This window comes from Fopius arisanus, unplaced genomic scaffold, assembly GCF_000806365.1.
Source record: "Fopius arisanus strain USDA-PBARC FA_bdor unplaced genomic scaffold, ASM80636v1 scaffold00006, whole genome shotgun sequence".
Classification (NCBI taxonomy): Eukaryota; Metazoa; Arthropoda; class Insecta; order Hymenoptera; family Braconidae; genus Fopius; species Fopius arisanus.
Genome location: NW_011887745.1, coordinates 64,524 through 80,839, shown reverse-complemented (window position 1 = coordinate 80,839; position 16,316 = coordinate 64,524). Strand labels below are relative to the sequence as shown.

The following is a 16,316-nucleotide window of genomic DNA, read 5'->3' as shown; positions in this document are numbered from 1 at the left end:
AAGATTACTATCGAATGATAGAACGAAAGGTCACGCGAACTTGAAACTCGAGTGATTGAAGTTGCACAATAACTTTCCACGTCCCCTTCATACTTCAGTCTATCTCAAGTCTTTGAAAAAAATCTAAAAAATCATCTCCTGAACAATTAAGTGTCATTAAAGGCAATTGAGAAAACAAAACCGCTTTAATTTCAAATTTTCATTAAATAAATCGCAATTAAAAATATTGACAGTCTCGAAGTCCTCAAAGTCCTGGAGATGCAACAAACCAGATGTGCCCGGAAATCACCTCTTCCATGAATATCCACTCCATCTAATCGAAATCTTCTCACGAGTAATTGAAGGAGTTGAGGATTACGTAATTGAGCAATTAGTGATTTAGCTGAAGCGTCTCGGGGTTCTGTCGCCGACGGATTGCGTTACCGACGAGACAACGCGTTTTTTTTTGACGAGGGGGTAAAGCACCTGCCAACAGAGTGACCCTCCAGGTGATAATTACCCGTCATGTAATTATCCTTATCCAATAGTTACCATGATTTCCATAATTTTTATTCTTTTATTGGAAGGACAATTACTCGTTAAATATGGTGACTCTCATGTGGGTCAAGAATCGTTCATATCGTACACTAAATCAAAATTTCATTAATATTTTTCTGTCAACCCAATTTATTTTAAAAAATTATCCTCATTGAACTATTAATTATCTTTGATATTATTATTGTTACTGTATTTTTTATATTTTCTTAGATTTCAAGTTGAATTCTGAATTCAAGGAATTTCCGATTATAACGCAGTGATAATTAATTCTGCATATTTCCGATAAACCAGTGTCATTCGAAAGCGAACATTGAATTTATTATGATTTTCATCTACACCAAATCACTCATAAATAATTTATAACTTTCTATTTGCGCTGAAGAAAAATGATAAATTATTAAATCCCTAAATCACGACTCACATATAAATCTCGATTTGAGACATGAAAAATTTTGACTCCAGACTTCAAACCTGTGACTTCCCTGTAAATTCTCGCTGTCAAGTCCTCATATCGGGATTTTCCACTTGAGACTTGAGACTTTCCAACGCAACGAAGATCATCGAAAGTTTTGGTTCAAAATTCTAAGTCTCGAATTAATGTCAAGGTGTTTTTGCGGGGCATTTTCTGAAGACTGGAGAATTATACAAGTGACGAGAGAAAGAATTTGAGGGAGTGTTTAAATCCAGGAAATGTCACTTTTAATGCACTCCGCGTCCCTCCTGGTGGCACGGGGCAGGGGAAGATGAATTTTATCGTCTAATTATTCGTTGACTACCGAAACTATTTTCTCAATGGCATCGTTAAACCGCGCCACGCGTTATCATATCGCACTTGTGGCCTCGCAAAGTGGAATAGCATCGCAGTGGCATTTCGCTGAGTGCACTTGAACTTCTTCTCAACACATACAAGTCGTTTGCTCGACCCTCATTGTTCCTCATTAGGTGAACATTACACTACCAATGATTATTTTTACCATCTTACCCTCGACATTCCATCCATCTCTCTTCGCACATTTGTTTTCACTGCAAACATTCGTGCAAATATGTGGATCTCGCATTGAGTAATCACCTTGTAATCGCGTAATTGTCGTCTTTACCGGATCGGCACAGAGAGAGGACTTTCTTCGCATGCGGAACCTGTATCGGAAATCATTCGCAAGAATTTCTCGCTGGTATTTTATCCTGAAGAGGAAGAATTATTTTTCATACCAATTTTCTCTTGGGATTTTTCATTTTTAGAAAATGCCGATTGCATCCGTGGGATTGTTTATTTGATCATTCAGGGAGAAGTTTTTTTTTAAGGTGAAAGAATATTGAATTTCTTTCCAATCGTATATTCAAGAATTCCCACCGTTCTTAAAAAATATTACCTGGAATTCCTCGAGTGGGTTCTTTGATTTTTCATTTCGACTCTTCCCTCATTGATAACCGGAAAATCCGGATGAAAATTCAGAGCCCTTCACATTCCTCAGGTCGTCGATAATGATCTGATGAATTGATGAGCTGAACGGGCCCGCAGGTTTCACTCCCTCAAATACCCTCAGATAAATATTCAATAAATAATTACTAATATTTTCCGTAACTACAAAGTGAAAAGTGATTACTGAAATTTTAATGTAATTATAACGGAATTTTTCCATAATTTTTGGATGAATGAAAAATTATTATATCACTCCGTAAATTTTCTTCTCACAAGTAAAAAAATCCCTTGGCCCCAAAACTCTCTTGTTGCATCCTGAAATAATAATTGCAGTAATTACGGGTAATTACCTTTTAATCCCATTGCAACTCAAGACCCGGAAACCAATCGACCGATGATTACCGATAGTTATTGGAATGATATCCGAAAAAAAAAACACTCACCCTTTGATTACTGATAACTGATATCCCCGGAAATTCTGCAAATCTCGTGTGGATTGGACTGATAATTCACTCGATAAAGAATAATCCGACGTTTAACTACTCGGGTATTGACAAATCGTATCACATAATTCAGGTACGACATGGCAATGAAAATAATTGAATTCGAGGTCTGGTAATTGTCAAGGAAACCGGCCAAGGACGCACGTTTTATCAACGAGTGATCGATCATCTGATCGGGACCAATGACCGATCGTTTTCGATGCTGTCATGCCGATAATAGGGTAATGCCATTATGCAATTGTCGGGCGCATGTAAGCGGAATTTCTTGGCCATCAACACCTTGATTGTTACATGCTCTGCATTGTTGAGAATCTACTCCTGTCATTGTTTATTACCGCAAATAGCTTCAGGTACATGATTAGTTTTTTACGCTCACCAATTTTCCAAGTGATATTTTCCCTCAATTCTTTGCGGCGCAAAATTCCCCGGGAAAATTCCAGCCCGGAAACTCGGCCGTATGATTATTGATTTTATCACTTCGAGACGAATACATTTTTAACAATAATATTTTATTTTTTTACAATTGCTCATTGATATTTAAGTGGGCAACGCGCGAGTGAAGAAAAATTTCACGTGAAGTTCGACTTCAAGAGCTCGGGAATTCTTTTAAGGAAGTTCTTTCTGGGTTTCAGGAATTCTTTTAAGGGTTTTTTTTCTATCACCACTGATTTATTGTTGTTAGTTGTGCAGCGTAAAATTTCGATTGGTTTTGGAATTATCTTTATGTAAATTCCGCAGGCCGGGAATTTCGTTGGCAGAATTTCCATATTTCAGGAAAAAATTCTCGGTTTGATAAGAAATTTCCACGTTGACTCCTCGATTTTTCCTTCTCTTTTCCAATGTTTTTGATCGCCGAAATTTCTTATTAGATTCAATTGAGGAAAGTTTTTTGCCATGAAGTGGAATCCTAGGATATTAAAAGATTAGATAATCTGTAATCAGTTCAAATAGTGGAATTATTTCATATTATTGCGAAGCCATGATTCGATAAAAGAACACGTTTGTCTCTTGTCAACTGAATTTAAATTTCTAAAATTCCAAGAAATTTTTACCAAGCAACATAAAACTGGAAATTACCGAAAATATTCCAAATAATAAATTACCAAATGTGAGTCCAGCGGATTATCCGATAAATATAATAATTCGTTTACAGATTCCTGATGTTTGTTGCTCAGTACTAAATAGCGGCGTAATTAGTTGGTCTTCATGAGCATGATCTTTAGAATATCGATGAAATAAAACCTCTAGAATGGATTTGAGTGATAAAAAGGTTCGAGGTGTGTCTCGGTCTGGAAACAGGTGCGCCTGAGTCGTTACTCTGCTTTTCTGCCTTCCGTTATCTCCCACTCTGTTGTAATCAGCATCGATATTGAAGACTTGCCTCCAAGCTTTCACTGCGAGCATTCAGTAGAAATTCATCGTGCCCCAGGATAACCCAGGAAGGATTAAAGGACGAAGAGCATCTGTTCCAAGGCAGGTCTCCACATTCTATTTGGACTTGTGTGAGAAAAACTGTTCTCTTAGCGATTTCTATGTCGAAGGTTCGATAGACTTTCCAACTACCGATTCCTTAATTAATATCATAATTAAGCTGTCAGCTCATTATCACCCTCGCGGATATCAATGTCATCCGGATAAGGCTGAAGAAATTGAAGGGTTCGATACGATATCTCGCATTTTAGTCGAGAATATATTCCTGTCGATCACTCACAATTTTGCTTTCAGTATTTTTATTATTCATAAAAATTCATTGAAATTTCATTCACAAATTCAGTTTTTTATCACGGATAATCATTTATTTTCAGGAACCATTGAATTTTCTTTCGATGTTAATAACTGAAGCTTTTGTTAAAAACTTTTCACAACAAAAATCATATTGTGTAATAATTATAATTGTTATACTCTCGCTGTTTTATGGGGAATATTTTTATAAATGAAATAAATTTTCGCACAAATTTTCTGGGTTGTGAGAATGGCGTCAACGATTGCCGAACCTATTTTCCGTTATCAGTTCGATTGTCGCGGTATTTAATCAGTCAATCTAATCTCGATTAAACGCCAATAACCGACGCGATTAGTTTATTCGAAACACTGTGCAAGATCTGAAAGAATACCAGAATTTATCATCAGAGATTTGTCCTGTAGTTCCCACGAGAACTACGATAGAGCGGAGTAGAGATACCGTCGCTGTTGTTACCGTTATCAACACCAGATTTTGAAAATGCCTCTTCAACGTTGAGTGTAAATGTGAGACCAACACATGCAGCAGCTTGTACGGATACTTGAATATTATCCTCCCCTCTTCTCCTCTGATTGCTCGTCGGGTCTTCATAGTGGGAGGATTCTCTCCGGATTTAAAAGCCCCCGCGTCTTTCAAAACAGATCAGTGCAACACTTCCAGTCTATCTTTCAACAATTTCCATTTTTTAAAATTTTTTTCAAGTGTCAACGCGATTTTCACGCCGATTGTCCTATTTACACCGGTACGAAAAAATCTATTTATTTTTGTATCATACTGTTGGAAATTATACTTGAAATATTTCATAACGACAAAGTGACAGAAAATTTCTGGAGAATTTTTTGTTAACGAATCTGACTATTTTTTTAACATTCAGAGTTTCAGTGAGAGATTAATTGTTATTTTATTTAGTAAGTTAATCACATTAAGGAATTTATGAAAGGAAGAGAAATTTACTACACGGTTTTCATTGAGATTGAGTTCAAAATTACATAATTGAAAATTCAAGTGACTTTAGAAATTGAAATTTCAAGAAATTTCTGACAGTGCAGTCATTGAATACTTCACGATTTCTCTGGGATGGAAGGATTTTCTCCAATTTTTTCGTTCTTTGGCAGAAGAAAATGTCAGAAGCCAACCGCTCTGCAGTCATAAACGAACGCATATCATATTAATATTTTATGAAGCCATTATCATTTTGTAATTAACAGAATTTTTATGGGACGGACGAAATTTTTTTCATTTGTTCCATTTTCTTGGGAGAAAACGTCAGGAGAAAATCCTTTCAAATCTAGAATAAAGTTAATGCGATATAAAAAAATTTACAAGAGGCTTTTTTATGGTATTTTTTAAATTGTCATCATCATCATTCTTAATTAATTAAAATGGCTTCCAAGTGAAAAATTCGATGCGTTGGATTTTTAGAAAGTATACGGACCTGAGTTGACCCTTTTTTCAGTTCGACATACAAAGACAGTTTTTTATTCTATTGTCATTATTATAATGATCATCATCAGGTTTCCTGGGCCGGAAAGCATTTATCAAATTCCTTTTTTTTTATGGGAGAGAACATCGGAATACAATCTCGTACTTGGGAGACAATCGATTCGATACGGAAACGTTTGAAGAAATTTTTAAAAAATCATGTGACGCGATTGATTTTGGGAAATGGATAATTTTTGTTTCGTTTTCAATTTGTTGCTAATTAACAAAACAATTTGCGCAGTAAAAAATGGCGTCTTCCATTCCGGACTGAGTCTTTCTTCCCACCGGGTTACGACATCCTAAAACATTTTTCTGGAGGACAAGTGTGTCTTTAATTAAGACATCATTTTTACCGTAATTAAAATGCATTCCATCTCATTTATTTTACATTTGGAAGTCAATTAAAATTACAATGAAATTTACGATTTATGGGGAATCCATATTCACCCCTTCATATTCGAGATAATCCGAATGTCAATGTCTTTGGCATGAATTGATAATTAAGTAGTTGGAATAATGAACGATCAATTGAGAAATGTCCGATGGAAACTTTTATTCCGGCACTCCCTGTATTAAGAACTTCCATCCCTTCTTAATCTCTATACTCTAACGAAAAAATTCGTGACATTTATAATAATTATAAAATCAATTAATAAAAAATTCCAAACATCATGCAGAGAAAAATGACGTGATGGAACTGAAATTTTTGAATTTCATCCTATTTTTCATAGGATATTCATTGGCAAATTTCTATTGGAGATTGTAGCCAGAATGGACTCGCACTCAAAAATTTATCTTTCTCCCAGAATCATATCTCTTATGATAATTTTTCAGCAGATCTGCGACGGGGAACCCCAGATAACTCCAATTTTCCACTCAAAATCTCCGAGGAAAATATAATTTATGATTTTTTCATGATTCATGGTTTATTTAATAACTCATAAATTATATTTTTAAATAATTTATCAATTCATCGTTCTTTCATTTCGAATAGCAAATTTACGGAAGTGCACGCGCGGGAAATTATCGAGCTATCGATTCAATAATTCAATTCACTATCTCGGATAGATTATCACGCGATTTGGTAATGAAAATATTCATGCAGAGTATAATGAATGATTTATTATTAAAAAATCAAGGGATTGGTATGGATACCCTGATCTTTCCGTTTTGAATTTTTTAAACGATAAAACATCATCTTATCGAAACGCAAATTATTACTCCGTGAATCCGCGAGATTATCCTTTTTATAATGCGGATAAAGATAATGGAATAACAATTTTTATCTGCCCGGACTTTCTCCGATTTTTCTCGTAATCCAACGGATCAAATTATTTTACACAATTTATAACCGAGATATGGCGAATATTTTTATAGATCTATTTATTCTGTACTAGAACGCGAAGAGCGGCACGTGGATCTCAATCTGTAAAAGAATATCTGGTACTGAGATCGGATAAATACGGATAAATCGGTAATAACAATTCCGTTTCCAGGAAACGAAACACCCCAGAGTTTTTTGAAAAAGAAATTATTTCAAACTCCTCCCCACTGTACCCAAATATTTATTTGTCAAAATGGATGCGCATTTTTAGTACATACTAATGCACATCCGACGGTAAAAAAATTAAAAATCGATTGACCCACATCGTGACCGACAGAAATACGTCGTTACATGTATATTTGCTGAGCGTATGTATGAGATACATGTGTTGCCTTTACCTACGATGCAATCGCGTTCGATTAAATCGCTTCCCGATTCCAGAGAAAAATTGTTGTCGTTTTTTTTTTGCGACTCCACGTGTTTCAGGGAAGCGGAAAAATTGATTTTCCCCGGGTGTTTTGACCGGAAGTGCAGCTAATTGGATATTACTTTATGTTGGCTTGTTGACGGGCTGATTTAAGAGCAATGCAAATGGACACGAGGAATTACTCTCCTCCGCATTTGTTGCGGCAAATGCAAATTGAAAGATTTTTTTCCAGAAATTCGTTGATGAATTCGTTATGAATATTCATTAACTGATAGAATATTTGTCCGAATTCAAGAATAATTTTTATTTCATCCTTCATCGCCTCAAATAAACAGTTCCTATATTATTTAATTTTTATTTACGGCCATAAAGAATTCTGGATTAATATCAAATAAAAATTAATATGAGAATATTTCATTTGTCGTTTATTATTTGGAATTAATCAATAGAAATTATTCACTTATACAGATGAATTGATTTACTTCAAATGCAAATGAATATTATTGAATTATTTTAATTGAGAAGTAATCAAATTTGAAATGATCATTGGAATTGGATTGTGTGATTTTTTTTCGTGTAAATCGACTCGATCATCAAAATTAATTGGAGCTCCAATTTGCTCATCTTGTGAATGATTTAGTCTCAATTGAACTGTGCGTATTGTCGCACTTATGCAATCGGATGCGGTTGAGCTTGAAACCTAGTGATTTTCGTTGCTAGTTTTCACAAAGTCATTCGACCAAAAAATTTCGTGCTCTGCTGACACGAGTAAACTTTGTCACAACATTTCAATATTATTTTTGCGGCTCGCAATGTAAATCCAATGTTCGTGCACCCAGAGTTATGCAATGTGATAACAAAACGCATGAGTTGCAACGTGTCCGAAACATTTTACGATTGACGAATTCACGGTGCGTCAATGGAAATCGGGAGAGGCCATTTTTACGGAATAAATGACGGGAAAAATCACTTTCGATGTGCGAAAAAATTGTCAGTCCCATTTTAATTAAAATTACTGGTTATAAAATTAATTTAAAATTATAATTAATGATCAATTGAAATTAGACAATTATAATTAATAACGATTACACTTTGGGAGTTATTACATAATAATGAAAAATTTTTTAAAAACGGGGATTTTGGCTGAAAGTCGATAGAACATCCGGATGTCGGATGGAAGGCTTTTGGGATGATTCAGACAAGTACTTTGTGAAGTATTAGATGAAGTAGCCGTTGAATGATTTCGACATGCCATTGACCTATGCAAAGATGATGACATTTGCTCGCTATCACCAATTTATGAGCTGACGGCGGGTGTAATCTAATCAGTGAATAAATCATGCGGTAATTCGGTTCGCGGAATTACATGTTTTTTCAGTTCTTCGGGAAATACGATAAATCGGGGGGGAAAAATTTTGATGTCACCAGTTCATACGCGGAGATAAACTTTCGTTCCATTTTTGTCATCTGCAGGAAAAGATGGAGAAAATTTATATTTCAATTTTTTCCAACCTTTTTTTTCGTTACTGACAAATTAATTCCTAAAATTCAATAATTTTTTATCTCATAATTAAGGAAATGCTCTGAATGATTCGAAAAATGTTCAATTCATAATTTTATTTTATTCTTTTTTATTCGGCATTGAATTAAATTGAAAAAATTACGATATAAAAATAGTAGTAAACAAATTGCATTGAAAAATGAGAATGGTAATTGAATAAAAATGTAATTATTACTGTTGAATAGAATTAATTATGAAATTCTAATGAAATTTATGTGTTCATGCGTGAAATTATTTTTTATACCTCTCAATTGAAATCGTAATTACCAATTTTGTATAATTAATCGCGTTGATTCTCAAAACGGCAAAACTCCCCCCAAAGCTCAGAACAATTGATTCAATCACGCGAATACGGAAGTACTGTTTGCGTAATTAACGATGAAAGCTCATTGATGCTTACGCAAACGTAATCAAGAATGCATGAAGCGTAATGAAAAACAAATGTAAACAATTGGACTAGTAACAAGTGCTGGCAACTTAAGTATTTTCCACGTTAAATCGCTGAAACTTGTGAGGGGCGGATCGACGGATTGAATTCGTTCATTCCTCACTCGATTTTTTTTTCCGTTTTTCGCGGAAAAGTTGCAAATCAAGCGCGTGGCTTTTCGTCTTAAATATTTCCTGGTTTAATCGCAGAATTCTAGATAAATTGCCGTGAAAATGGAAGACGTCAATGACAACATGACAGGATCCAGTCAGTGGACAGTATGTACTGCGCATTACGCTAATTATCTTATCGAATTAGATATTTCCACGACTGCAAGTAAAAAATCTGAAAATTATTATTTTTCAACCCTCAATCAAGCGCCTGATAATATGAGGAGGATTTTAAGGGATTCTTCTAATAAGAGCGGCAGAAGCGGGGAAATCATGTTCATAATCGATCATTGTTGGCGGCAGTGTGGCGCGCCACTTTTAAACATTTATTTATAATAACTTTTAAAATAATAAAATCTGTAACATCATGGAGATCAAAATAGCGATAAAAAAAATGCGAATTAGAAACTTAGGAATTCAGAGATTTGAGAGAAAAACGATTACAAAAATTCAATTTTTAGGTGGATTTGAGGAAAAGTCACGAGTTTTCCCCAGTGAATCTATTTTCATTCCACGGAATTCCGTCGAAGATATTCAAAGAATAAACGAAGGATTAAAATTCAATATTCCAGAATTATAGCTCACCCGTCGTTCCGTATTGACTTGCATTTTTTCATTTACGAGTCATAATGTAACGAAGTGATAATGTAATACTAGAATCGCATTATTCAGCTCTTCTTCCGAGGAGATAATAGATTTTTTCGTTTAAGAATTTTTCAAACGGGAATACCATTTCACGAAGACCAAACTTTTTTCAATTGATCGATCAAACCCGCAATCAATCCCCATTTTAACAATAACAATTCAACCTGAAGTGTCTACCCTTTTTTTTCAATAAAGAATAGAATTTTCGATAATAGATTTATGACTAATTGGTAATCGGATCAGTAATAAATTTAATTACTAATTAATATCGATCTTTGCAATAGGTAACTGAGAGCACGCCATTGCTGGGAGAGTCCACGATGACAGAATCACACATGGGAATATCCCAGCAGACGCTGGTATCACGCGGAAATGAGACTTCAGCTCGAAAATTGCCGCAATACCTGGCAGGTTTAGCCGCCACCCTGGGTGCCCTAGCGGCGGGAATGGTGCTGGGCTGGACATCACCAGCAGGTGCAAACGGTGTGAATCTCTCAAAAGAGTACAACATGACGATCTCCAAGGAGGACTTCTCGTGGATCGGTTCGATCTTCAATTTGGGCGCAGCAACAATCTGCGTGCCAATCGGAATTCTGACGGACATAATCGGTCGAAAGAAATCGATGCTGATTCTCGTATTGCCCTTCACGATCGGCTGGTGCCTGATAATCTGGGCGGATTCAGTGGCGATGTTCGAGGCAGGTCGTTACATCCTGGGAGTGAGTGGTGGTGCTTTCTGCGTGACAGCACCGATGTACACAGCAGAAATAGCTGAGAGTTCCATCCGTGGAAGTCTAGGCTCGTACTTCCAGCTGATGCTGTGCGTTGGAATTCTCCTGACGTACGTCCTGGGCTCGGTGGTCTCGATGTTCGTGTTGTCCCTGATATCAGCAGTCGTTCCCCTTGTTTTCTTCGTCATCTTTTTCTTTATGCCGGAGACACCGACTTATTACTTGAAGAAGGGAGACGTTGGAGCTGCAAGGAAAAGCTATCGTTGGCTTCGAGGACCTGATTATAATATCGAAGTGGAGCTCGAGACACAGAGGGAAACCCTGGCTGCGGCACAGCGCAATCAGACGTCTTTTCTCACTTCTATTCGATCGAGAGCTGCCATCAAGGGCCTCATCATCGCCTTTGGGCTCATGTTCTTCCAGCAGTTGAGTGGAGTTAATGCCATTATATTCTACTCTGGATCTCTTTTCGATGCTGCTGGTAGCTCCATGGACTCCAACCTGTCGACGATCATCGTGGGAGTCATGCAGGTGATTGCTGTGTTCATCAGCACTCTCATCGTTGATAAATTGGGAAGGAGAATTCTTCTTATTGGCTCTGTTCTCGCCATGTGTATCTCTGCCCTAGTCATCGGGGTGTATTTTAATCTGAAAAGAAATGACAATCCTGTGGCTGAAGATATTGGCTGGCTGCCACTTCTTGGTGTCTGCATTTTTATTATTATGTTCTCTCTGGGATTTGGGCCCATACCCTGGATGATGATTGGAGAGATATTTGCACCTCAGGTCAAGGGAATTGCTGGAAGCAGTGCCTGTCTGTTCAATTGGCTCATGGCATTCGTTGTCACCAGGTTTTACAGTCCCGTTGAACAGGCCCTCGGCACTGACTGGACTTTCTGGATTTTCTCAATTGTCTGCGCTGTGGGAGTTGTTTTTGTGGTGATCGTAGTGCCTGAGACCAAGGGGAAGAGCCTTGAGGAGATCCAGGTAGAGCTGGGGGGACGCAGACCCACGGTTACCGGGATGGTACACACCAATAAAGTTTAATGGGGAGGAATGACAGATCAATGATTTTTTGTGTCAGATTAAAGCGAAACGAAAAGGGATTTCACTCGTCGAGTTTTTTGAGAATATCTTCCGAGGAAAGGGAAATGACGGAAATTTGATAACTAGCTTTTTTGTAGAACTGATTGAGAGCTACCGAAAAGAAAGTAAAATTTTGATAGCCACCCCGGTTTCGGAAATTGCCAGAAAACCCAATGAAGTACTCGATTTCTGAAGTTTTAATGAATTATTCTGGAACCGAACGATGAAATATCTCGGAATCTAACGGAGATAGCCAATTTCGTCTCAAGAACTCGTTTATACACTGCAATGAGAGCTATAGAAAAGGTAGATATGAAAATTTCGGGAGCTGTCTTAGATTGAGAGATATTTCAAAAATTCAACGATAATTGAGAGACAGGTAGTGATGTGTGACACTGCCGTTTGTTATAAAGGTGCAGCCATTTTTCTTTCGTCATTGTTTTACAAGACTGATTCTTTGTACCATATCGTATGCAGGGCGACGAGATTTAATTAAGGTATTATTTAATGTAATTACTTATGGAGTGTATATAAATTATATTTGGAGGTAAATTACGGCTTTTTATATTTTTTGTATAATGTATTCCATCATATTTACATAACCATTGTTCTCAACTTTCAGAACAATTTTTTCACGAAACATTGAAAAAAAATCATATGTACAATTAATTGAGCAAACATGCGATATATACAATTGATAATTCATTGCAATTACGGGATTATGGCGTAAGTGCCGGTGGCTGAAAAACTGCATTATATCTGAGAGATTTCAGGAAAAAGTGTCACCAGGACTTGATCAACAAGTACATAGGCCAGATGTTTATTTAGGAAAGGATTTTGCAGGGGCTCCAGGAGAGCGTCCATTAGTTTGCACCAATAATTAGTGTGTAAACCAAAACACCACCATGGGAGTAACGAGTGTAATCCCTCCTTGGCGCTTTTGTATCGCTCAGCTCTGCTCGATGGATTTACATCAATCGAAGATTTCTCTTCGAACATTGCATTATGCAGAAGTTTGACGACGACTGCTGCACGCCCTCCACTCAGGAGTTTCATTAATATCCGGTTCATGAATTTATTACAAACTGAATCTAACGATGAACGAGCCAACGAGGCAAGCAACCAGGTGCACTGAGAGACCAGTCCACTGACTCCCAGCAAATTCTCAACTGAAAATTCAGAAACTTTTCAAATTTCTACGAATTGTAAATAAACTCTGGATTATTGAGAATTACTACATTAATTAATCACCTGCTCCGGCAACGCAGAAAGACGCTCCCTTTACCTGCTTGGTACCAGTGGAAATGTAAGGCAGTTCCTTCATCTCTTTGATCCCCAAATTATCCTCGAAGACAGTAGACCTGAAATTTCTGCCCTTCTTGACGTCTGCCACCTGCTCAACAGGTTCAATTCCCAAATCTGCGTGCTCGTACTTGACAAAAGTAGAGGCGAGCAAAGTACTCATGAATTTATCCAGATGCTGTCCCTTTTCCTTCCTTAATTTGTGCGCAACATTCTGATAAAGAATTCCAATATCAGGTGTTGAGTAATTAGTGAGATAAGACTTGAGATTGGGAGCAGTTAAGAAAATATGGAGAAGTTCACTGCTTCTGAGGGTGGGTTTTGCCACAAGTTTTTGAAGGAAATCCTGGTACCGTTGCCGGTTGGCAGTGAGGGAGGCCGTCTGGTTCTTCCTGGTCGGTAGAGGGGAATCGTTCATCTCCCTGTCACCATGAAATTCCATGAGACGAGCCCTCAAAACGTGAAAGTCCTGGTCCCTCCGTAGAACCGTCCAGGATTTGTCCTCCGCAACACTGTGAACTGCTATCATATACAGGGGGAAAGCTCCACCCCCGTCAACGTGGGGTACAGTGACTCGCCAGGTGGTTAAATCCCTCGCGGATTTGTCCTCGTAGAGGGCTGAGTCGAAGGTTCTAGGGGTACAGTCTACCTCCTCCGCTTGAAACACATCTGGAGACTGAAAAGGCGCCCCATCCACCGCTGAGGCCCTCAAAACTCCGCGGATTCTTCCCAATTGATTGCTCAGTCTTGCTCCAACTCCTGGCCCACCTGGCAGTATTAACAGACGAGATACATAAAAAAAAAATGCATGGTTAAAAAATAATAAAATTAGTACTACCTGACATCGTACTATGCTGAGACGCGGATCTCGTGAAGGTCGCGGAGACTGGGGAACCGCAGAGCAGTTTGTAGAGCTCAAAGCTGTGGTGGAACGAGGGCAAACAGATCGCCTCTAATCTGGCGTGTGCCTCCTGGTGCGCCTGATACAGGGGGCGTGATGTACGCAATTCCTGAACTTTACTGGGACCTCCTTCCAGGATATCGTGCATTCCCTGGGAGATGTGCCAGGGTAGGTGCAAGTATTCCCCACCCTCTGGATCCAGGTACGACGAGTAAATGCTCTGGGCTGAGGTGTAGAGACTCTCTTCCAGGTCTGAAGTCATGTCTGGGGTCAGCATTCGCTTGCTCAGGTCATCGATATCCAAGCAAAACTGCAGTAAATTAACAGGTCCAGATTCCTTAATGTGTTGCATGAATAAATACAGCAACTCTGGACTTTCTAATACTTGTTCCAGCGAGGGTTTCAGGGGATCTTCGGTATCTTGAACAATAATCCTCGGAGTTATCCAGGATTGCAGTGCCGGAACTTCAACGGCATCAAGCTCTTGGGACAAGTCCCCTTGGTACTGAGTACACAATTCGACGAGGAAGTTTATAGTATCGGGATCTGATAAAGCGTCCATTGCAGGGAGGAGCACCCAATTCGCTAGAATCTCCCGCAGAATCACCTGGAAATTCCCACAGCCTTAACTAACTACTCTAAAAAAAAATTACTTCGACGACAGAGTACTCGGATCTCAAGTCGGGCGTTGAACTCAATATTTGAGAGAAGTAAATATTTTTTCAGACTGCAATTAGTCATGAACTAAATTTATTACCTTGTTATTCGTAGAAATGTAGGAACTAGGGATCAAGTGTGGGATGAACCCTGTAACCAGTCCTCTCAGGTAGTTTAGTTCAGCATCTCGAGAGAGAGCTGCTGGGTGGATTCTGTGCCCTAGATAATCGATAACATTGTCTTCTGGTTTATTTCCATTTTTGCGGGCGTGAATTGCCAGCAGTCGCCAGTCCTCTGCGTGTTGCAGAGCCACTGGGATCAAATTATTAAAAATAACTTCTGAAATATCTGCACGAAATAATCTGGAGATAATGTTTCTCGCTGCTGTGGCTATTGTTAATCTCAATTCTTGCAGAAATGCCTCGTCGGAGGAGAACGTCGAGTACCATTCGCATACGTACGTTTGAAGAACTGTTTCCAGAAGCTGGGGGATTCAGATATGAATCATTTATTCGTAATCAATTATTATTTATCGATAATGATATATTGTAAATATATTCTCTCCCGAAAATTGAAGGGACATGACATTTTCTATTAACATTTTGAAGAATTCAAAATATTCTCGGATATTATCCGAAAGATATTTATACGCTCGATTGAAGAAAAGAGGAAGAGTTTCTATTATAATTCGATAGAATGTGTCGACCCAATTTCTTCGGGAAGAAAATAACATTTAATTACGTTCTGGAGAGCGACGTCAAAGTCCTTAGGCACTTTGACATGTGTATTGTAGACAGAGGGCTTGTGTCGATTGCATGCACTTCCACTGCACACCCTGCAGGCCCCATCATCCCTCGGTCTGCAAACATCCCCGGGTAGATGAGTGTTGACACTAACTCCTAGATAGTCCAGAATTGTCACACCCCATAATGCGCTGACGCTGTATGTCAGGATGATCACGAGGGCCCAGGCGATGCTATCGGTTCAATGGAGTGATAAAATATTTATCAACAAATAGCACTTGTTTACGTTGATGACGTGGGAGTTCTTTTTTTTTTCTCACCTGTCGAATATCGCCAGAAACAATCCGAGAATTACGGGGCCTGTCATAAAAACATACCGCGTGTCGATCATATTTTCACACTGAAATATTTCACTTTGGTATCATTTTGACAATTTCTTGTCGCACAAGAGTACGTGAGGGTGACTATCTCACAGCAGGTGACAGCTAAACAGCTGGGCGCAGCCATTTTTTATTTCGCCTGTCCACTGCGCAGGTTCTGATTCCCCGCGAATTTCAAATATCAGCAGTAAAATTGATGAAAATAAAAAATCTATTCTATACTCAATTGTTTATTTATATTGAATCATCAAATTGAATTAAAATAATTATCATTATTTT

At 38.0% G+C, this 16,316-nt stretch overlaps 2 protein-coding genes across 3 annotated transcripts; one reads left to right on the top strand and one right to left on the bottom strand.

The window, feature by feature from the left end:
* The first annotated feature begins 4,830 nt into the window (after nucleotides 1-4,830).
* On the top strand, nucleotides 4,831-12,606 carry nebu (nebulosa). Of its 2 annotated transcripts, none has more exons than XM_011316068.1 (2): nucleotides 4,831-4,943; nucleotides 10,522-12,606. In XM_011316068.1, the coding sequence occupies exon 2, from the start codon at nucleotides 10,558-10,560 to the stop codon at nucleotides 12,013-12,015; it is 1,458 nt and encodes a 485-aa protein (XP_011314370.1). In that variant the 5' UTR covers nucleotides 4,831-4,943; nucleotides 10,522-10,557; the 3' UTR covers nucleotides 12,016-12,606. The 2 variants fall into 2 exon arrangements, with proteins under 2 accessions (XP_011314370.1, XP_011314369.1); XM_011316067.1 differs by lacking the exon at nucleotides 4,831-4,943 and adding an exon at nucleotides 9,487-9,700.
* On the bottom strand, nucleotides 12,500-16,144 carry LOC105273565 (sorting nexin-14). Its single transcript, XM_011316069.1, has 6 exons — nucleotides 15,978-16,144; nucleotides 15,656-15,890; nucleotides 15,015-15,398; nucleotides 14,195-14,864; nucleotides 13,306-14,124; nucleotides 12,500-13,223 (listed from the first exon to the last, which is right to left on the bottom strand). Exons 1-6 carry the CDS (start codon nucleotides 16,046-16,048, stop codon nucleotides 12,808-12,810), a joined length of 2,595 nt encoding a protein of 864 aa, XP_011314371.1. The 5' UTR covers nucleotides 16,049-16,144; the 3' UTR covers nucleotides 12,500-12,807.
* Nucleotides 16,145-16,316: the final 172 nt, after the last annotated feature.